The sequence below is a fragment of the Microcaecilia unicolor genome, chromosome 5 (assembly GCF_901765095.1).
Source record: "Microcaecilia unicolor chromosome 5, aMicUni1.1, whole genome shotgun sequence".
NCBI classification, from domain to species: Eukaryota; Metazoa; Chordata; class Amphibia; order Gymnophiona; family Siphonopidae; genus Microcaecilia; species Microcaecilia unicolor.
In genome coordinates this window covers 185,536,369-185,560,085 of record NC_044035.1, presented here as the reverse complement: position 1 = coordinate 185,560,085, position 23,717 = coordinate 185,536,369, and the positions used below count along the sequence as shown (strand labels likewise).

Below are 23,717 nucleotides of genomic sequence, written 5' to 3'. Positions count from 1 at the left end.
ACAGAGATGATAGATTTTGTGTGTATATGAGAGCTGGGCTCTATGCATTAGGGTGCAGTGGAGGTCTGGGTAGGGTTACCATATGTCCGGATTTCCCCGGACATGTCCTCTTTTTGAGGACATGTCCGGGGCGTCCAGTAGGTTTTGCCCGCCCGCCTGTTTGTCTGGATTTCTGGACAAACGGGTGGGCAGGCGAGCGGCGCCGTGGGTCTCCCCTCCCCTTCCCTTACTTACTATCTGCCCTGGTGGTCCAGTGCCCTCTTTGGGGAAGGAAAGAGCCCCCCCTCTTTCCTGCCCGGAGCGCTGCCTGTCCTTGCCCTGCATCCTTCTCAGTCTCGGCTCGGGATTCAAAATGGCCGCCGAGAGTTGAAGCGCCAAATATGGTAATCCTAGGTCTGGGTATATGCTTGTCTGGGGCACGAGGATGTCAGTATTTGTGTGTTAAGATGTATCTTTCCTTTCTCACTTACTAGTAGAGCAGCGGGGATGTGAGTGAAGCTATTACGGGTGTGGGACATTGCTCTATAAAGCAGGCATCTGCTGTATAGGAGGGACTGACAAATTACTAAATATTGGGCTGTGAGTGACTAACTTCCTGAATGTGATATACAGCTGTATCCAACCAATGTATGCAAACAATGATCAACAGACTGATGACATCTCAGACAGATATGTGTTCAAAGATGCTTTCATTGTGGTGTAGGGTACTGAAACCAGAATTATTTCATCACTACCACCCATGGGGTAGATAATTGGGGATAAACTTGAAATTTCATTTGACCACTAGGTTAGACAGCCACTTCAGAAGCTGGGCAGTGTACAGTAATTATAAAAAGTAAACAAAGCTTTCAGGTCAAATTTCAAAAGAAGTTATATATTTACAGGCAATCAATAAATATATAACTTCTTTATTCACAGACATTAAAAAGCTATCCAGATAATGCTGGGCTCAAAATGTCTAACTACCCTGACACTATCTTATAGTGAAGGAGAAGTGGGAGGGTAGAGTGGCAATTTTCAGCCACTGTCCGGATAAGGTATATGTTTAGGTTAGACCTGCTGAACAACAATGGTGGCAGTCAACATTTACTGCCGCTGAATATACAAATTAATTTAATGCCGATGATAAAATTAAAATTAAAATGCTGACTGCCATCACTGAATATTACACCCTTAGTTCTTATCAGTAAATGGTCTAGGGGCTACCGTGTATGGAGAGAGGAAGAGCGAGATGACAACATTCGTAGTCTAGAACCTGGAAGACGATAAAAGCATGACAAGAGAACCAGCTCCTGGAGATTCTTTTTTGGCTCAGATCTCTAGATTAAATTCTGGCCTGGGAAAGAACTGACGTCTCTGTCCTCTGGTTCTTTGTGCAGCAGGTCCACCTCTGAAAAAAGGATGGGGAATTCCTGAACTGTGGAAGGAGTTGCTTACCACCTCAGAGCAACAAACCAGTTCAAAAACGTGCCCAAGGAAATCACCCAGCACTAATTAGAGATCAAAGAAAGTTGGAGGTGGGGAGCATGCCATGGCAAGTCTCTCCACTTCTAGTTAAAGATTAGACAGAGGAGAATATAGACAGAGTGGGGAGAGCATGTGGAGAAATCTGCTAGTATTAAAAGTGGAAGAGCTGAAGTGGAAGGGTGTACCTGGGAAGTGAAACATAGTGAAGGCTGTGCCTGAAGGGTTTCCTGCTGTGGGAGAGGTAGCCTTGGGCAGTGATCTCTGGCCTCTATGGGTTGAATGAGCAAGAGCAGGAAGCTCACAAGCAGGTTCCAAAAGTCTCACTGTCACCAAGTGGCTTCTGTCACTGGTGAAACACTGAAAAAAAGCAAAGCCAAAGTTGATTCTGTGAAAACTATAACATTATTACTGTGCCATCCTCCTTCATAGTGCTTCTCTGATGTCGTCCCATGTGGCTGGGGCTGCTATTGTGATTGTTCAGCAGATGCAAGGAACCCTGGGAGCTATGCAGAGACAAACTCTGCTGAAAGTCTTTTTGCAGCTCCCCGTTGATGCAGATGCTGTGGTTGAGGCTCAGGGGGATGAAGTGAGGTGTGCTGTCAGTCTCAATAATGATGTCACTTTCCTCATCACTCTCCCCTTCTGCCTTGCTATAATTATTCATGTACAGGGAGGAAGAATTTGGAGTCTGCTGGCTCTGCTGGCTGGGGGTGCTATCTGTGGACACACCTGAGCTCCCTGAGGCCTTGCTGCTCCGAATGATATTGTTCCTCTGGTTCATTGGCTTGACAGTGATAATCAGGTTGTGGCTGTTGGCCACCATCATGTCTGTCACCTGGTCCAGTGACTTCCCTGCTACATCAATGCCATTCACCTCCAGGATCTCATCGTTCACAGCCAGGAGTCCCGTACTCTCTGCTAGGCCTCCTTTCACCAGGCGTGAGATGAAGATGCCAGGAACCTTTTCGACACCCTGTGATGTGACACGCATACTAATACCATCACGGATGTAGAAGCCCAGAGGTTTGTCTGAGCCGTGCTTGTGAAGCCGCACACGTCGGTGGGTCTCAGGTAAGATGTCCACATCAATAATAGAAGAGATCTGCCGGAAGTCCTGGGGCATCCCGATGAAGAGGTGGGGCTTACAGCGCTGGTGTGTAGGTCGCAGCAGGCCCTTCTTCTTCCGCTGCAAGGAGTTGGTGACAAACACACTTGTGTCGGCTTCTGCTGTAAAGAAGCACAAGATATCACATGTTAACATTCTATACCTACAAAACATCCCATTTTACAACACTCGTTGAAAGAAGATAAAGTGTGAGAAGAAGAAAACATCTAAGAAACAGGATAAGAAATAAAAAGGTCATTATACAAACTAAGGGCTCTTTTTATTAAGCTGTGGTAAGCGCTAGTGGATGCTTACCACAAGACACGCTGAGGCATCCTATGGTAAAAGCCCAATATACATGCATAAACCACATGCTAAAATCTTTTCTTAATTTTTCTCTGAGGGGGCATGTCTGGGAGTGGAGAGTGGGTATGATGGCGCAAATCTGTTAGAACAGACACACTACTACACACTAACTGATTATCACAGGATTAGATTGTGAGCCCTTACCGTCTACAACATAGGTGGCAGGAAGAGCTCACGCATTTTGTTAATGGCCATGTACTAATGGCATGTAAGTAGTTAAAAATGCCTGCAATTTAATATATAGTCTTTTAGATAGCAATTAATAATACATTAGCACCTGGCCATTAATTTGGAAAATCAGCCATTTTCTGGCTGCGGTAAAAATGGCCTTAATGTGCAGGAAAAACCTATGTAAGGACACTCTAAGGCCACTTCCTACCACAGTTTTGTATAAAGACCCCTACAACGATTAAAATATAAATAACTTGGGGCCTTTTTACTAAGCTGCGTTAGGCGCTAACATGAACCTAATGCAGCATAAATGGCCTAATGTGCTAAAGTGTTCTGCCATCTGTGAGTTAAGCGCCTGGTAATTATTTTTTACAATTTTTTGAGGGGGTGTGTCAAGGGCAAAGAATGGGCATGGATGTGCTTAATCTGCTAGTGCACTGACATCACTGCCATGGTAACTGGTTAGTGCATCCTTAATGTAGGAGCCCTTACAGCTCCCTAAATAGGAGGCAGTAAGTGCTCCCGTGATTTTTTTTTTAATGGCTGTGCACTAATGTAACATTAGCACACAGCCAGAAATAAAATAGGAAAAAATCGTTTATGACAGCCATGCTAGAAATGGGCTTAGCACGCAGGAAAGACTTGCAGAAGGACATGCTAAGGGGGAAATTCTATATATATATGGTGCCTTAAAAATCGGCACTGTAAAACCATGCAGCTAGTGTGATTCTACAAACTATGCCTAAAGTTAAGCATAGTTTATAGAATACGCTCACGCGTCATTCTTGCGACTAAAATTTAGGCACACCCTTTTATGACACCTAAAACCAGGCCTAAATACTTGCACCTAAGTTAAGAACACATTGGGTGTATTCTATAATAGTGCACATAGTTTTTTTGAAATGCCCACAACCCACCCATTCTACACCCACGACCACATCCCCTTTTTGACTATGCACATTAGAATTTACACACACCGCGTTATAGAATACGCCTAGAAAGTTGTACACCTAAATTCTAATTAAAGCCAATTAGTCTGCTGGGTTTGGTTATCAGTGACTGAAGTGGAGGAATTTGCTTCCCAGGCACATAAGATGTTTACCTGATTTATCTTTCCTTCCATTATGGTTATCAATAGAAATCAAACAAAATAAAACATGGAAAAGAAAATAAGATGATACCTTTTTTATTGGACATAACTTAATACATTTCTTGATTAGCTTTCGAAGGTTGCCCTTCTTCGTCAGATCGGAAATAAGCAAATGTGCTAGCTGACAGAGTATATAAGTGAAAACATTCAAGCATTACTATGACAGTCTGACAGGGTGGGGGGGTGGGTAGGAGGTATGCATGGGGACATCAAAGCATATCATTGATATTCCTACAGGATGGGTGTGGATAGGTGAAGGGTGGGGTGATCAACAGAGACATACAGCTTTATGGTTTATAATGGGCTAGGAACCCCAGATCCTTGTTAAGTCCTTTCTGTTGGGTGTTAAAATATTCAATCATTCTGACTTCAAAGGTCTTACGTTCTTGTATGGTTTTAAAGTTACCTTTCAGTATTCTCACTGTAAAATCACTGGTACAGTGTCCTGGTTCTGTGAAGTGCTGTCCCACCGGGGTGGGGGCCCTACTGGCTGTATTGTTCATGTGATGTCTATGTAAATTGAATCTTGCCTTAAGCATCTGGCCTGTTTCTCCAATATAGCATCCTTCGTTACATTTTTTACACTGAATGATATATACCACATTGGAAGATGAGCAAGTGAAAGATCCCTTTATGTTGAATATCTTTCCTTTGTGGATAACTGTGGGGTCCTGTGAAATATTTTGGCATAGTTTGCAACTGGATAAATTACAGGGACGTTTGCTCTTCTGTTCCTTTTCAGTCTGTGATGGAAGTTTACTTCTGATTAGCTTGTGTTTTAAGTTGGGTGGCTGTCGGAAGGCCAGTACTGGTGGGGATGGGAATATCTCTTTCAGTAATTCATCCTCCTGGAGTATAGGTTGTAGATCTCTTATGATTTTCCTCAGTTTTTCCAGCTCTGGATTGTATGTCACTACAAGGGGGATACTGTCTGTGGATTTTTTCTCCTTGTACTGTAGCAGATTCTCCCTGAGTGTTTTGAGGGAGGAGGCAATATTCTTGGAGATTATTTGGGGGTTGTAGCCTTTCTGTTTGAAGGATGCAGTCAGGCTTTTAAGGTGTCTGCCTCTGTCCCCTGGGTCAGAGCAGATACGGTGGTATCTTGTGGCTTGGCTGTAAATGATGAATCTTTTTGTATGTGAAGGATGGAAGCTGGAGTTGTGGAGGTAGCTGCATCTGTCTGTGGGTTTCTTGTATATAGATGTTTGTATACAGCCATCACTGATTGAGACCGTGGTGTCCAAAAAATTGACTTTTTCTGGGGAGTAGTCAATTTTGAATCTGATTGTAGGATGGTATGTATTGAAGGCAGAATAAAATTGTTTCAGAGTTTCTTCACCCTCCGTCCAAATCATAAAAATGTCATCGATGTACCGGTAGTATTTTAGAGGTTTGGTCTGGTGTGTATTCAGAAATGTCTCTTCCAGCTCAGCCATAAAAAGGTTGGCATATTGGGGTGCTGTCCTGGTGCCCATCACAGTGCCCATTATTTGTAGATAGATATCATTGTTAAAGCGGAAGTAGTTGTGAGTTAAAATGAATTTGATTAATTTTGTAATAGTTTCTGGTGAGTATTGATGGTCCAGTGTGGATTTTTTAGGAGTCTTCCACATGCAGCTATGCCATCCGCATGTGGAATGTTGCTGTATAGTGATTCTACATCCATCGTGACCAGAAGGGTGTTAGGTGGTAGTTGCTTGATATTTTTCAATTTATTCAGAAAGTCTGTGGTGTCTTGTATGAAGCTGTTAGTTTTGTGTACGAGAGGTTTCAGAATTCCCTCTATGAATCCAGATATTTCTTCCGTCAGTGTGCCAATACCTGATATGATTGGTCTGCCAGGGTTTCCCGGTTTGTGGATCTTGGGTAGCATGTAGAATGTGCCTACAGCAGGCTGGTTTGGTATGAGTTTCTTCAGGTGAGGTTACGCTTGTGTAGGAAATGTTTTGATAAGGTCTTTCAACTGTTTTGTGTAATCCTGTGTGGGGTCCTCAGTTAGTTTCCTGTAGTATTTATTGTCTGAGAGCTGTCTGTGCCCCTCTTCAATGTATTTTTGTATGTCAATAATTACCACTACGCCTCCTTTGTCTGCGGGTTTGATGATAATGCGTTCGTTAGTTTGTAGGGTCCTACACAAGCGCAACCTCACCTGAAGAAACTCATACCAAACCAGCCTGCTGTGGGAACATTCTACATGCTACCCAAGATCCACAAACCAGGAAACCCTGGCAGACCAATCATATCAGGTATTGGCACACTCACGGAAGAAATATCTGGATTCATAGAGGGAATTCTGAAACCTCTCGTAACCATTTGGCTGGCCGGAACCGTATTGTCGAAACAAAAGATGGCCGGCCATCTTTTTTGAAAATACGGGTCTGGCCAGCTGTTTGCGGCGCCGCCAAAATACATCGCCGGCCATGTATTTCGCCGGCGCCATTCGATTATGCCCCTCCAAGTCAGCACGGCTTTTGTGTGGGGAAATCTTGCCTGACCAATTTACTTCAGTTCTTTGAAGGAGTAAACAAACATGTGGACAAAGGGGAGCCGGTTGATATTGTGTATCTGGATTTTCAAAAGGCGTTTGACAAGGTACCTCATGAAAGGCTACAGAGGAAATTGGAGGGTCATGGGATAGGAGGAAATATCCTATAGTGGATTAAAAACTGGTTGAAGGATAGGAAACAGAGAGTGGGGTTAAATGGGCAGTATTCACAATGGAGAAGGGTAGTTAGTGGGGTTCCTCAGGGGTCTGTGCTAGGACCGCTGCTTTATAATATATTTATAAATGATTTAGAGATGGGAGTAACTAGCGAGGTAATTACATTTGCTGATGACACAAAGTTATTCAAAGTTGTTAACTCGCAAGAGGATTGTGAAAAATTACAGAAGGACCTTACGAGACTGGGAGACTGGGCGACTAAATGGCAGATGACGTTTAATGTGAGCAAGTGCAAGGTGATGCATGTGGGAAAAAGAACCCAAATTATAGCTATGTCATGCAAGGTTCCACATTAGAAGTTACGGACCAAGAAAGGGATCTGGGTGTCGTCGTCGATAATACACTGAAACCTTCTGCTCAGTGTGCTGCTGCGGCTAGGAAAGCGAATAGAATGTTGGGTATTATTAGGAAAGGTATGGAAAATAGATGTGAGGATGTTATAATGCTGTTGTATCGCTCCATGGTGCGACCGCAACTTGAGTATTGTGTTCAATTCTGGTCGCCGCATCTCAAGAAAGATATAGTAGAATTGGAAAAGGTGCAGCGAAGGGCGACTAAAATGATAGCGGGGATGGGACGACTTCCCTATGAAGAAAGACTAGACTAAGGAGGCTAGGGCTTTTCAGCTTGGAGAAGAGACGGCTGAGGGGAGATGTGATAGAGGTATATAAAATAACGAGTGGAGTGGAACAGGTGGATGTGAAGCATCTGTTCATGCTTTCCAAAAATACTAGGACTAGGGGGCATGCGATGAAACTACAGTGTATAAATTTAAAACAAATCGGAGAAAATTTTTTTTCACCCAATGCATAATTAAACTCTGGAATTATTTGCCGGAGAACGTGGTGAAGGCGGTTAGCTTGGCAGAATTTAAAAAGGGGTTAGACGGTTTCCTAAAGGACAAGTCCATAAACCACTACTAAATGGACTTGGGAAAAATCCACAATTCCAGGAATAACATGTATAGAATGTTTGTACGTTTGGGAAGCTTGCCAGGTGCCTTTGGCCTGGATTGGCCGCTGTCGTGGACAGGATGCTGGGCTCGATGGACCCTTGGTCTTTTCCCAGTGTGGCATTACTTATGTACTTAACTCACAATACGGCCAAATTGTATCTGTATAAGAAGCCAGCTTTGAAGAAGAGCAATGGTGAAGCTGGGAATTACAGATAAGTTATCCATTTAATTTAAGATTGCCAAATAGCAGGTGAACTGCTGCCAGTGAAAATATACGTCCATCTGAAAATTGATCTGTTTGATATTTTCTTATAGCCTTCCTTCAATCTATACCTTTGAATAGCTGCATCCCACAGTTTTTCAGCAGCTCTGTGTCCGGCATGTATAGACCTTTGCTTCAAATTCACTTCATGCAACAGAAACAGTTTAAAGCTTTATCCAGAAGTTTTCATATCAGCTCAACTACTGTGACTGGAATTTTTGGAAGCAAAGCTGATTTGAGCTTGATATGTCAAAGAGTATGAACAATTATGCAAACTGGACTTTTTGGTTTATTATTCTTATTTGCTAAATATTTCTATAATTGTGACCCACTGAGCAAAAAGGTACCAAAAGTAGGGAATGGTACTTATTTATAACACAAGATACAACTGCATAATTCTGCAAAATTTCAGCCTCAGGTATGGACTAATTACATCTTTAAAAAATGAGAAATATTTATCAATAAAAATGTAATTAACCCTAGTGACATGAAAAATGTTTATGCCTGAAAAACGCTGAAGTTTGGTCATGCCTTGAGAAGCTTTATAGCGAAACTTTGGCCACAGTCGGTGTGATTCATAGAAGTGGAAGAACACTCCATTTTTTTTTAAAATTAAGTTGTGTGACTCTTTATTGTCTTTTGTCACGTTTACATTTATTGATCCAGAAATTGTATACAAGCGGAGTTTTTACAATCGTTTTGAAAGGGTTTTTTAATGCCAGTGATGAGAGTTTACCCCAGTTTAAGTCCTTTTCACCTTGTAAGCTTTTGCAACAGGTGGAGGTGAGGGTACTGAGGCTTTTTCCCTTTCAAGATTTGTTGTACTCCACAAATTTCTGAAGCTTAGAAAGTACTTTTGGCTTGTTATATCGGAAAGTAATTTGAATAATAGTGTTAACCGCAGAAATTACATGCCCCGTTTTAAGAATCTGCAGGTTTTAGGCTGTAGAACATGAAAAACATCAAAGTTGTGAAAAAATTGCATAGTACCATTCTACTGACCCGATAGTACACAAAACTTTGAAAAAGGAAAGTCCCCCCCCAAATGTTTATAGCCTTTGGTGTATATTTTCAAAGCACATACACATCTCAAAGGGCTGAAATGGATGTCCACATGCTTGAAAAGTCCAAGTATTGATTTGGAAATGCAGAAATAGGACGTCCAACACTGCAGTACGTCCAAATAGCAAGGGGTATGTTGTGGGTGTGTTTTCGGCGGGATTAGGGAGGGCCTGAAATCTGGACACCTAATGATTACCAAAGGGGAACAAATGTCCATGTCTGAAATGAAGGATGTTCTTAATTAGACCTATTTCAGGCACGTCCAGGATAAAAAAAAGGTGCCCTGATTAAGCAGCTGTTCACTGGAAGGATTAAGGCATGACACCTCTTTAATCTCCTTGCAATGGCGTACCAAGGGCGGGGCGGTGGGGGCGGTCTGCCCCAGTGCAAGCTGCAAGGGGGTGCAGGAAGCAGCCATGCAGCTGTCGGCTCTGCCGGTTCCCTGCTCCTTATTACAGCCGCACGACTGCTCCTTGCACCCCCAGGACGTAAAAACAATGTGCTGGGGGGGGGGGGGGGGGGGGGCACAGCAGCAATCCGGTCTGGGTGGCAGACGACCTAGGAACACCACTGTCTCTCGAGGCTGCTGTCCCACTCTCCCCTAAAAGTGAAGTCAAAAGGGGATACGAGGCTCTATAACAGTTTCAGGCATTATGGGCATTCTTAGCAAAGCAGGAAGCAAGTCTCAGGAGTACCCTAGTAGTTAGTGCAGTAGACTATAAACCAAGGGACCCAGGTTCAAATCCCACTTCAGCTATTTTTTAATTTTTGTAATTGTGAGCCCACCAGAAACAGAAAAATTATCTACTGTACCTAAATATATAAGCTGTACCTAAATATATAAGCAAGCTTAGTGGGATTTGAACTTGAGTCTCTTGGCCCACAGTCTACTGCATTACCCACTAGGCTGCTCCTCTGTTCTCCATAGACATCTGTGTGTCCAAGACTGCTGCCATACAGACATCAATGTCCATTGCCCCCCCCCCCCCCCCCCCGGGTTTATAATTTGGATATTCCAGTTTGTAAAAGGGATGTTCATGCTGGGCATTTTCAGTGTATGCATGATAATTTGGGGTGTTCTCACTTGGATGTCCTTTTGAAAATGCCTCTCTTTATCTCTCTTGTTTTTAACCCCACTTTTGATACCTTTTAACTCAACGAGTCACAAATGTTCTTTTATATTGAAACTGTATGGTATGTTGTGTAGATCAGTGAAACATACTCCTACTTTAATACATTTTGACCTGTATATTTTAGATGGTAGAATGTCAAAATGTACAAGTGTGTGAAGACTTTTAGAAAGCATTGTATCATACTTTGCAGGGAGCTGACGTGCAAAAGCAGTTCCTGGAATGGGGAGCTGGTTTATCAGAGGCTGTGCTACACTGACACCAGAGAACAGATAAGGGTGGGCAGAGATGTGCTAAAATGTGCTCTGAGAAGATACAAGAAACCTATATGACTACTTAAGGCCTGGTTCCAGAGAATTCAATTTTGCATTAGAGGAAAAAGTGCTGGAATTAGTTGTTCTTGTGTTTCTGCTCCAGCTTGCCAGATGGTGTTCTTTCTCAAGTATTAATGGCACTGATTCTTCAGGGGGTCCCCAGGCCCCTGTGGCTGACTCAGTATTAATATTAAGGTGGTACAACTGTTACTTTAAAATTAAGATGAAAGGTTGATTGTAAATGTTTTCACTCTCTCTCTTCTTAAAAAAATAAAAACAACACTAGCACATTTAAGTGGAGCTTTGTTGTGACATGTCCCCCATTCATACCACACATCTCAACACAGAGAAACACTGGTGGGGTCGGCCAGGGTCTGTGGTGTTACAGCAGGAAGTAAATTTGGAAGATTCTTATCTGCCTTCACCACTTGCATTTGTAACGTTTAATACAGTAATTTCAAAACCCTGAACAGGGCTTGCAGTCCCACAGGTACAATGTAAGCCCTACAAGCCTGCTTGGGATTCCCCTTTGAAAATGCATCACTTGTGGGAATGGGGCTCCAATTTTGGAATCTACTGTGCCTGAATGAGCTAATACTTAAAAATGAGCTAAATCCAAATCCCTTCCATCACCACACAACTGTACCATTAGATAGGAGAAAAAAGCTACATCTTTTTTTCTAAATGCCAAACAGTTTTCCTCCTGCCTAATTTCCACAGCGAGCGAGTTCTGTAATATAGTGTCATATGTTGAGAAGACCTTAGCTTTAATTTGGGCCTTCAAGGTCTACTTCACTGAAATTTTAAAGGATTGATATCAGTGGTGTACTTATACTAGGTGTGTGTATTGTATACACAGTCCCTGTCAGACCCGGCCCTCCACCCGTACCTTAAAATCTGCTCTGCTGCAGTCTTCACCCGGGCAGCGGCAGTGGCACTCACAGGCTGCCTGCAGCCTGCAACGGGACTTCCTCCCTGAATCATCCAGCCCCTTCTGATGTAACTTCCTGTTTTGTGAAGGGCGGGATGGATCAGGAGGATGTCCTGGTGCAGGCCGCAGGCAGCTTATGAGTGCCGCTGCCCAGGTGAAGACTGCAGCAGAGAGGATTTTAAGGTACTGAGGTGGAGCGGCGCGGGGGGGGGGGGGGGGGGACAGGGGGAGACACACCCACTATAAACATTTCCTGGCTACATCACTGGTTGATATTCAAAATGGTTTAACCAAGAAGGAGATGCTCCTGCCCTGTTAAATGCCGCTGAGCTGGCTGTGCCTGGATATTCAGTGCAACTCAACCAGACAGTGCTGGTGAATATCTCCTCTGACTGCCAAAGCACTAACTGGCTAGGTTAGAGGCAGTTCAGGGGTGGAGCATGGATGGAGCCAACACTTAACTGGTTAGTAGCAATATTCAGTCTGCTAACCAATTAAGTGAGAAGATAAAGAACATAAGCGTTGCCATACTGGGACAGACCGAAGGTCCATCAATCCCAGCATCCTGTTTCCAACAATGGCCAATCCAGGTTACAAGTATCTGGCAAGATCCCAAAACAGTACAATATGTGCTGCTTATCCTAGAAATAAGCAGAGGATCCCCAAGTTAGGACTGAAAGCCTGTCCTACCTTTATCCGCCAAGTTAACCAGGCACTGGTGTAAATATTAGTTGGTACCTGGTTAACTTCCAGGTTGCTGCACTAACACGAATATTCAATGCTGAAAGCCAGACATGCTTTGGCATTGAATATTGCCATGGGCTGATTATTAACCCCCTAAATAAAATTTTGCATGAAGAGAGGTATGCACAAATATTTATTACTGGAAAGATCATTTTGGGGACATGATTTTGCTGAAGAGTGTTTCATGCATAAGTAAAGCCACACTGGGAAAAGACCGTTGGTCCATCGAGCCCAGTCCACGACAGCGGCCAATCCAGGCCAGAGATAGACAGCACCCACCTGCATGCACCCGCGCAGGCACCCTCTCCTGCTCAGTCAGAAAAAGCAAAAAATGCTGAAATGCTGGTGTTTTCACATATTTGTGAGTGATTTGCACATTTTCACTTGCGAAACACACTTTGCAAAGCGACTTCACACTTCAATACATCAGCCTCAACATGTTACTTGTTGTCTTATTCTTTATCTATAGAAGAAATTGGGGAGAAGATTACTTTTTATTTAGAAAACGAATCAGATTATATTTTAGGGGAAGCTGTAGTTCCCCATTTTGCAAGGCAGCTTTATGAATCCAGGCTTGCTTGCAGATTAGTATTCTACAGTTTTACTATAGTGTCATGTTATTGGTATTTGACAGCTTTACTATATGTCATGTTATTTGGGACAGTCCTGGTTTTTCCTCTCTGCATTCATGAGTAGCTCTGATTAGAACAGATTTCCCAAATAAAAATAGAACTGTCTGTCCATGCATACAATGAGGTCAAACTGTGATAGGTGACAGTTTACCTGGTAGCCCAAGCATTTGAGAATTTGAAAGGCAGATGATGGGTAAGATTGTTGATCAAAACTGAGGCAGCCCATATTCTAATCTAAAGTATTTAAGTTGAAACTGGCAGGAGGTGGTTTCCCTCTGTCTTTTGAATAGAAACCTAAAACGTAGGGTCAGTGTGATTCTGGGAACTTTATTCAGTTATGTACTTTTAGATATATTCAGAGTTAAAACTATTTTGGTGCTTAAGTAATTTACAAGTAATCATTTTGTAGAAAAAGCTATTTATTTCTAAAGAAGAATGTGTTATAGAAAAGTGGTCAAGATGGAAAAGCAACCTCAAAAAAGTGAGGTTTAAGTCTGGGTAGGAATATGGACAGAAACAAAACATGACGCATCAATTCAGGAAGTTTGTTTCAGGTACATTGTGCAGCAAGGCTGAAAGAATGGAGCTGGGAGTTAGTAACTGAGGAGAAGGACAAAAATAAGAGCAACTTGCTAGATAAATACAGTTCAAAAGGAAGAGTGTCAAATTCATGGTACTATGTCTGTGCACCTTAAAGCTCAGTAGGGAGACAGGAATGAAGAAATGAGTAGCTACAGAGTGAATGCATTTGTAGCAGAGCAATAGAAGATTGAACTATATGCAGAAGCAAATGGGGAACCAATGTAATGAACTGAGGGGAGAGGTGACCTGGTCATAGCACATTTCAGTGGAGCTTTGTGATGTCCCTCATTTTCACCACACATCTCACTCCCCGTTAAATGTGAATCCATTTGTTTTTCTCCACCACGTAGCCCTATTCCTTCTTCTCCTCTCATTAATAACCAACCTCTCCCTTTCAAAGAGGCCATCAAGTTCTTAGGTAACATCAACAAACTCACTTTCAAACCATAAATTGACTCTATAATGTCATCCAAGCTTCATTCTTTTCTCTTCACCGTATTCGTTCAGTATGCCCCCTTCCATCCAATCTCTCTTATTAGCCCTCTTGTCCTGGCCTTTATTGCTCATCTTGACTACTGTAATTCTCTCTATGGTGTCATCTCACTTAAGTCCTTCAATCATCTACAACTCATTCAATCCACATAGGTTAAGATGCTCTACAATGCAAGCCGTTTTGACCACGTTACTCCCCCCCCCCCCCCCCCCCCGCTTCAGCTTGAACATTGGCTCCCAGTTACTGCATGCATTACTTTCAAACTACTCACACTAGTTTACAAATCACGCCTGTCTTCTGCCCGTGCCTACCTTCATAAAACTTGTATATAATTTGCGTGTTCCCCCACCTATTCTGATCTCATACTCCCCCAGACTGCACTTACACAGTCCAGGAATTAATGGACTCCATAATCAGAAGGACTCACTGAGATATAAGGAGATAGTTTATTTCAATCTCACCAATAGCAGTACAGGCGAATCAGGCAGTCATATGATGGAGCAGCATTACATGACACGTCTGTCACCCGCCTTCTCTTGTAGCCTTCCTTCTCTTGTCTGATCTAATACCCTTCTGACTCCCATTTTTATACTATTCTCACCCTATTCATTTACACCCGGAAGCAAGATAATTGCAAAACTATTATCTTGCTCATAATTACAAAACTATTATCTTGCCCATAATTATAGAACTACTGCGGGCCCTTCATATATAATGTAGGCCTATGACACCCATAGCTTAGCCTTTGCCATACTTGTAATTATAATGCTCATGAGTTTGCAGTAGTTATTCATTATTTGGCCAATATTAATCCTTTTTAAATGCTTAAATGAAATACTTCTGCCCTCTTAACACCAGTTTTAGCTATATTTACACATTCAAAGTTTGACTAATGATAAACTTTGACTGAAAATTTACTTTTCCCCACCTTCCAACATCAGCTTTGTAATCATGATATATTAGTTAATTGCAATCATATACACTCAACCTTATTGATTCCATTATATGGTACCTAGACTTAATTGACTTCACATATTTCCAAGTCTCGCTCCGCCCTAGAGGGGTGGGTGTAAGATAGTTAGGCCCCTTGGGTTGGTTATGATAAAGGGGAAACCTAATGCTGCATTTCATCCAGCATATAATTATGTATCCACATACTGACTCTTGCTACGGCCTTGTCTCAGTATGACAGAGCACCCATGCCACCTCATCCCTATACATTCCCCCCACAGGACTCTAAGAGCCCTCTGGAAAGGACGGCCACACCCACTAGTAGTCATATGTGCCAGCCCCCCCTGAGGGGTCTGGCAAGAGGGGAATGAAGAGTTATGCTAGCCCTTGTTCTCAGTAAAATACAGGCCAGTGGCTCATAATAAGAGCTAGGCTTCTTAAAATCAAAATCATCTCTGATACAAAAGAGAGCTAGCTTGTAAGAATCAGTGATCACCTTTGACACAGTTACATTTCACTGTAGCAAGTGCTGAGCTGGCAAGGGAGGGGGGCTTTGCTCCCTGAGACTGGCACCTACAAGACGTCATGAGCAAGATTGCTATGGTTGTGTAGAGATAGTACTGGGTCAGCTGCACCCCGGGTGAGAACATCCAAAGGAAGGGAAAGTTTGGGGAAAATGCAAAGTCATCTAATAAGATGCGCTCTGAGCATATCTTGTTTATACTTAGAGCTTGATAATATGTGAAGTCATTTTGATCAACTGATAAAGTCCAAGAAACCTGGTGACAAAGCTAAGGTCCATTGAAATGAATAGGGTGAAAATAGTATAAAAATGGGAGTCAGAAGGGTATTAGATCAGACAAAAGAAGGAAGGCTACAAGAGAAGGCGGGTGACAGACGTGTCATGTAATGCTGCTCCATCATATGACTGCCTGGTTTGCCTGTATTGCTATTGGTAAGATTGAAATAAACTATCTTCTTATATCCCAGCGAGTCCTTCTGATTATGGAGTTCGTTAATTCCTGGACTGTGAAAGAGCAGTCTGGGGGAGGATGAGATCAGAATAGGTGGTGGGAACACGCAAATTATATACAAACGCCTTATCCTTTTACACTCCCCTCCGTTTCCTCCATTCTGCCAACCGCAACCTTCACTAGCTGCTGTTACCTTCGGAACTCCATCTCACTTTATCACACTCCACCGCTTTTCGCTATGTTCGCCCAAAACTGTGGAATGAGCTTCTAGTTCACATTAGGAACCTACCAACTCTTTCTGCATTCAATAAATCACATAAATCCCACCTGTTTACTCAAGCCTTTGCTTCAGATTTTCACTAGGTTGTTCTTTCTTTCTTTCTTTGTTCTCTCTCATTTTATTGTATTGTAAACTGCTTTATTTTTATCGTATTGTAAACTGCTTTGAAGCCTAGAACAGGCCATATGGTGGTATATCAAGCAGAAATAAATAGATAAAAATGATGTTGAAGATAAGTTGTGCAGCTGCATTTTGAATAGATTGCAATGGGTAGGATAGTTTTGCAGGAGGTTAACGAGGTGTGTGCTGCAGTAGTCTATGTGGAAGGTAATGGGGATGGAACTTCATATATGGCAGCATTTTCCAAACTGTGTGTTGTGACAAACTCACAGAAGTACTGTGGGGCAGATGGGAGTTCACATGCCGAGCGCCAGAAAAAGTTGCAAGGAGCAGGGAGTGCACCCTCACCACCACCACAATAATCCCTCTATGAGTCTACTTTGCTAATGTGAGGTACACATGGCTCTGGCAAGGTACTGTGTGATTGGTCATGGAGTCCTTCTGGCTCCTAAAAGGGCGATCCTAATCGGGAAGCAAGGAGTGAGGCTCTTGGCTTCCCAATCAGGATCGCCCTTTTAAGTGCCAGACAGGCTCCATGACCAATGTGATCGGTAGATTGCCCCAGCCATGTGTGGCAGGAAAACAGCAGTCCTCCGTCAGACAGTGAGATTTTGTACATAGCAGCTGGCAGAAAGAAAGATATAGAAAGCCAAGGTAAGCACAATTAAAAGGTTAAAATTAAATCAAAAGTTAAAGCATATTTCAAGCGGACGAGTCGGAGAAACTTACTGACTTCACGGTAAACCTGGAGGATGTAATGGGGCAGTTCGGCAAACTGAAGAGTAGCAAATCTCCTGGACCGGATGGTATTCATCCTAGAGTACTGATAGAACTGAAAAATAAGCTTGCGGAGCTACTGCTAGTGATATGCAACTTATCCTTAAAATCGAGCGTGGTACCGGAAGATTGGAGGGTGGCCAATGTAACGCCGATTTTTAAAAAAGGCTCCAGGGGAGATCCGGGAAATTATAGACCGGTGAGTCTGACGTCAGTGCCGGGGAAAATGGTAGAGGCTATTATTACAAACAAAATTACAGAGCACATCCGAGGACATGGATTACTGAGACGAAGTCAGCATGGCTTTTGTGTGGGGAAATCTTGCCTGACCAATTTACTTCAATTCTTTGAAGGAGTAAACAAACATGTGGACAAAGGGGAACCGGTTGATATTGTGTATCTGGATTTTCAAAAGGCGTTTGACAAGGTACCTCATGAAAGGCTACAGAGGAAATTGGAGGGTCATGGGATAGGAGGAAATGTCCTATTGTGGATTAAAAATTGGTTGAAGGATAGGAAACAGAGAGTGGGGTTAAATGGGCAGTATTCACAATGGAGAAGGGTAGTTAGTGGGGTTCCTCAGGGGTCTGTTCTAGGACCGCTGCTTTTTAATATATTTTTAAATGATTTAGAGATGGGAGTAACTAGCGAGGTAATTACATTTGCTGATGACACAAAGTTATTCAAAGTTGTTAAATCGCGACAGGATTGTGAAAAATTACAAGAGGACCTTACGAGACTGGGAGACTGGGCGGCTAAATGGCAGATGACGTTTAATGTGAGCAAGTGCAAGGTGATGCATGTGGGAAAAAAGAACCCGAATTATAGCTACATCATTCACGGTTCCACGTTAGGAGTTACGGACCAAGAAAGGGATCTGGGTGTCGTCGTTGATAATACACTGAAACCTTCTGCTCAGTGTGCTGCTGCTGCGGCTAGGAAAGCGAATAGAATGTTGGGTATTATTAGGAAAGGTATGGAAAACAGGTGTGAGGATGTTATAATGCCATTGTATCGCTCCATGGTGCGACCGCACCTTGAGTATTGTGTTCAATTCTGGTTGCCGCATCTCAAGAAAGATATAGTAGAATTGGAAAAGGTGCAGCGAAGGGCGACTAAAATGATAGCAGGGATGGGACGACTTCCCTATGAAGAAAGATTAAGGAGGCTAGGGCTATTCAGCTTGGAGAAGAGACGGCTGAGGGGAGACATGATAGAGGTATATAAAATAATGAGTGGAGTGGAACAGGTGGATGTGAAGCGTCTGTTCACGCTTTCCAAAAATACTAGGACTAGGGGGCATGCGATGAAACTACAGTGTAGTAAATTTAAAACAAATCGGAGAAAATGTTTCTTCACCCAACGTATAATTAAACTCTGGAATTCGTTGCCGGAGAAAGTGGTGAAGGCGGTTAGCTTAGCAGAGTTTAAAAAGGGGTTGGACAGTTTCCTAAAGGACAAGTCCATAAACCGCTACTAAATGGACTTGGGAAAAATGCACAATTCCAGGAATAACATGTATAGAATGTTTGTACATTTGGGAAGCTTGCCAGGTGCCCTTGGCCTGGATTGGCCGCTGTCGTGGACAAGATGCTGGGCTCGATGGACCTTTGGTCTTTTCCCAGTATGGCATTATGTACTTCTGTACTTATATGGACCTGTTGAAGCAGAGGGAGAACTGTGTGTGGAGTGGGGGAAGGAAGAAGAGATGCTGCAGGAGGAATAAAGGGTATGGGTCGGAAGAGAGGAAGGGAGAGATACAGCAAAGGGGTAAAATCTTATATATGGGGGTCAAGGGGAGGGGGAGATTCTGTATGGAGAGGGAGAAATGTTGGACATAGAGGTGAAGGGAGAGATGGTGCATGGGGGAGAGAGGGAGAAATATTGGACATGATGTGTGGTGGAGGGGAGGGGGTAGAAACCTGTGTGGCTGGTGGGGTGGAGACCTATGTGACCGTGGGTGGGGTGCCGCAAAAAAAATTGCTCAGACATTAAGGGTGCCGTGAACTGAAAAAGTTTGGGAATCTCTGATAGATGGCCTTTCTGTGGTTACAAAGCGGTTTACATGCTATATACAGGTACTTATTTTGTACCTGGGCAATATTGGGTTAAGTGACTTGCCCAGAGTCAAAAGGAGCTGCAGTGGGAACTAAATCCAGTTCACTAGGATCAAAGCCTGCTGCACTAACCACTAAGCTCCTCCTCCACTAGTAGATGACTGTATATGTAGCATGTTCAGAAAGGGTCAGATTTTAGCAATGTTGAAAGGGAAGAAACAACATGCTTTTAGCAGTTTTTTGGCTGTGCATAGAGAAGGAGAGAGAAGCATCAACGATCATCCTGAAGGCTATGAGCTGAGGGAACTGGAAAAATGAGAGTACCATCCACAGAGACAAAAACAGAAGAAGTGAATTTGGAGGGAGAGATTTCTATCTTGACCATATTAAGTTTGGGGCGATGGCAGGCCATCCAGGCATTTGAGACTGAATTCTTGGTGAAATTCCTGGTGCACATAGGTAGAGCTAGGAGTCATCAGTATAAAAATGGTACTGAAATCTGTGAGTGGAGATCAGAGCACCAAAGACGCGTAGAGAGAAAAGAGAAGAGAGCCTGGAAATAGCATCATAAATTTGACCACTTTGTTTAAACTCAATCACTCGTTCTTGCTCTTTGGAACATCTAGCTCCAACAAAATTAGTCATAACTGTGATTTTGATGTCACATATATCTTTCATTCAGAGCAATAGTGTTTTTTAAACCTAAATCACTAAAAACCCATCTGTTCAGGCAAGCCTACCCAAACGATCCAGATTAATTCCCACAAACCCATCTATTCATCACATACCCAGGAGACAATGACAACGACCTAGACTACATCTCCCGCCTCATTTTCCCCTGCGTATCCCCTGTTCTATCCCCTTTCACCTTATCGACCGCTCCCCCAATGCTTACCTACCCTTACTCACACCTCTCCTATTCCCTTCACTCTTGCCCACTCCCCTCTGCCTCAATTACCCTCCAATTGCTCACTTACCCTTGGTCATACTTCTCCTACTCCCCTCATCCCTGCATTCCTATTTCTTTTATTACTCCGATAATACTCTACTTATTTCTCTCCACCAATACTTTGTAATCCCAATTACTATGTAAGCCGCATTGAACCTGCTTTGAGTGGGAAAGCGCGGGGTACAAATGTAATAAATAAATTTCCTCCAATTATGTCTAAATATTGAAATGACAGTCCTCTGTGGTTGACAGTCACAGTTCCTTCCAGAACCTGGCATATGTGTACTTTTCACTAGGTTAAGTTGTTATTGGGTGATGGCTAGAGTTGTCATTTCACCCCAGGCCAACCAAACAGGCTGATCTGGTCCTGGTTTTGTCTCACTGTACACAGATCTCTATTTCCCTAACAAAACCAGGATGCCAAATCCATGCATGCAATGGATGAAAGCCACGACTGGATCAGCTTGTTCGGTACACTGCTGCCACAGGATGCCCTGCCTCAGTCACCTCAAGATAAGCAGCTGGGCTCAGAAATCAAACTCAGGTCTTTCATACAGCAGTGTATAGCTAGGATGCCAGCTTGGTCTATTTCTGTGAATCAACTAATCCTGTCCTGGTTTACCCAACTGCATGCATGGACTTGTAATTCTGAGTTCTCTGATCAGCCTGAGCAGCAGAAATTATTATTACCTAGCTATATTATCGCCTGTAAATTATACATCTTTGTATTTCTATTATAAAGCATCTTGATGCCTTTCAGGAAGGGTAGCATATTAAATAATAAATGGAAATGGAAATAGATCTGCACATGGTACTGTCACTGTGTCACTAAACTGCACTCTTGATCACTTTTCAAACGAGACTCAAGGGTCTTGGGGGTTTCCTTTACCAAGCTGCAGAATAAAATGGCCTTAGCGTGTACTTATGTGGGGTTTTCTCATGCATTAAAGCCATTTTTACCACAGCCATAAAAATGTCCTATTTTTTTGTATTAATAGCCATGCACATACCGCCACCCATTCTTTAGGTAGTAAGAGTTCATATTGTATTCCTGCGCTAACCAGTTTGTGTGCAGTAATGTAGCTGCATTAAGGGGTCCTTTTACTAAGTTGCAGAAAAGGGGCCCTGCAATAGCCATTTTTCCTGTGCGTCAGGGCCCTTTTTACTGCAGAAGGTAAAATGCTACCTCAAAAAATGGCCACGTAGCAGGATAACCTTACTGCATGGCCATGCGGCAGGAAGCACTTACCACCACACATTGAGGTGGCAGTAAAGGCTCCAGGTTAATGCCATACTACAGAAAAAAAATTTCCAGAGTGCCGGAAATGGCGCGTGCTCTAACTGGAACTACCACCAGTAGCCATATTGGGCCGGCGGTAGTTCCGGATTAGCAAGCGGTAAGCCCACGTTGGGCTTACCACCGCTTTGTAAAAGACCCTCTAACCGATTAGTGCAGGAACACTCACAATTTGCCCTATGATATACCACCTCAAAAAAAATAAAAAAAATAATAAAAATATTTTTTTAACATGCTTTTAGTGAATGCTAATTTGGCAGCTACCACAGGACACCTGAGTGCATCCCATGGTACGCCATTTTAAGTTGTGGTAGGCATACACTAGCACCTAACACGTCATCTTAATGATCTGGGATCCAAGGCCAACTACAGCAAGAATACTATAGAAGGCATTTACTTTTTGGGAGGACTCATTTCAACCCTCCTCTTCTTTCTCCCATCCAGCTCAGTCTCCTAACTAGTACTCTCTCCTTTCCCCATCTCACAGCTCAGCTCAGAGCCTGGACATGCCCTTACTGTCTGCAGACTTATCCTTATTTATTTATTTGTTGCATTTGTACCCCACATTTTCCCGCCTATTTGCAGGCTCAATGTGGCTTACATGATGCCGTAATAGTGATCGCCATTTCTGGAATAAGAAATACAGAGTGGTATTGCATTAAAGTTCATAAGTGACAGAGTAAATTAGGCAGTCAAGTATAAAGAGTTCAGTTTTGGTCAGTCCTGATATAAGTTTCGTTGTCTGGTGTTTAGGATGGATCATTGTCATGTAGACTGGGGCCTCGTCATGAATGATTTTGTGAACCAGGGTGCAGATTTTGAACGCAATACGTTCTTTAAGTGGGAGCCAATGTAGTTTTTCTCTTAGGGGTCTGATGCTTTCGTATTTCGTTTTTCCGAATATGAGGCTGGCTGTGGTGTTTTGGGCAGTTTGGAGTTTCTTAAAGATTTGTTCCCTTCTTCCCGTTCTCTATATTGATCCCTGCTCTTCCTCTCCCCCCCTTTTTTTTTCACTCACCTCATGGATCCAACTAAGCCTGATTCTCTCAGAAGTAGCAGATTTGGAAACAGTACTCTACCAACTGTGAAGCTACCTTTGGAACATGTGTGCAATCTCTGAAATATAGGCGCCGACTCTGTGAGTGCTGTGGGTGCTCAAGTACCCCCAATAATTTGGGGCAGCGGTGTAAAGTGCCTGTGTTTAGGCACTACTGGCTGCCCTTCAGCTCCCTACACTGCTGTCCCGCTCCCTGCCCTGCACAACTGTCCTTCAATTTTCTGGGCCACCGGCAGCATCAGTGAGGTAAACACACTGCTTTTGGCGGCCCAGAAGCTTTACCTCTGCTACAATTTCCTGTCCCACATAGGTGGGATGCTGCAACAGAGGGGAGAGCTTCCGGGGCCGCCGAAAGCAGTGTGCTTACCTCACTGACGCTGCCGGTGGCTCGGAAAATTGAAGAAGGGCAGCGGTACAGGGAGCCAAGACAGGCGACATTAAAAAGCTGAAGCCAATTAGGTAAGTCTACTTTTCCCTCTCCTCCGCGCATCTGTCGGTCATCCCCATTCACGCAAAACAAAGCAAGCAAACCTAACCTATGAGCCGCTCTATCCACGCTGTTGTTCTTTATTGCTGGTAACATTATTATTAAATCTCACTCATTTAAAAAAAAATGCTGACTTTGTAGCATACAGATGTACACCACTTCACCTCATATTCTAAATGATTTCTCTCTATACTTGTCTGCTTAACTTTAGTACGCCATCCTATTCTCTATGTAACACCAATTGTAATTTCTACTTTGGAATGGCGAACGCCATAATGGAACGTTGTAAGCCACATTGAGCCTGCAAATAGGTGGGAAAATGTGGGATACAAATACAACAAATAAATAAATACACAGGGGAAGAAGTATTGAGTAATTAATTCTAAATTGTAAATCATTGTATCATTTGGAGGGACTGGTTATAGGGACTATCTGTATTCATGCAGAGATGTTTTCATCTTAGTAAAGGGCCAACAAAACAGATATCATGTTATGAGAATCAGGTGCTTAAAAATCAGACTTACTATTTATAACTACAATTTAAAAAAATACAAAACATTAATTAGGTTGAGACCTGGGAGCATTTAACATCTTTTTTTCCTGTGCCTACATCAAAAGAAAAAGATGGCATGTGGGAACTTGCTTCTTTTTGTTTTGTGTAATGCAGTGGTTATTATAAAAG

The 23,717-nt window shown here is 42.9% G+C and overlaps 1 protein-coding gene across 3 annotated transcripts in view; it reads right to left on the bottom strand.

Moving 5' to 3' along the window:
- Positions 1–311: 311 nt before the first annotated feature.
- PARD6A (par-6 family cell polarity regulator alpha) overlaps positions 312–23,717 on the bottom strand; it is a 322,963-nt gene continuing 299,557 nt past the window's right edge. For 2 of the 3 annotated variants that reach the window (XM_030203655.1, XM_030203657.1), the window contains exon 4: positions 312–2,694. In XM_030203655.1, the coding sequence (XP_030059515.1) occupies positions 1,862–2,694 (833 nt within the window). In that variant the 3' untranslated portion in view covers positions 312–1,861. The remainder of the gene's footprint in view (positions 2,695–23,717) is intronic. The other variant, XM_030203656.1, reaches the window with a different exon arrangement.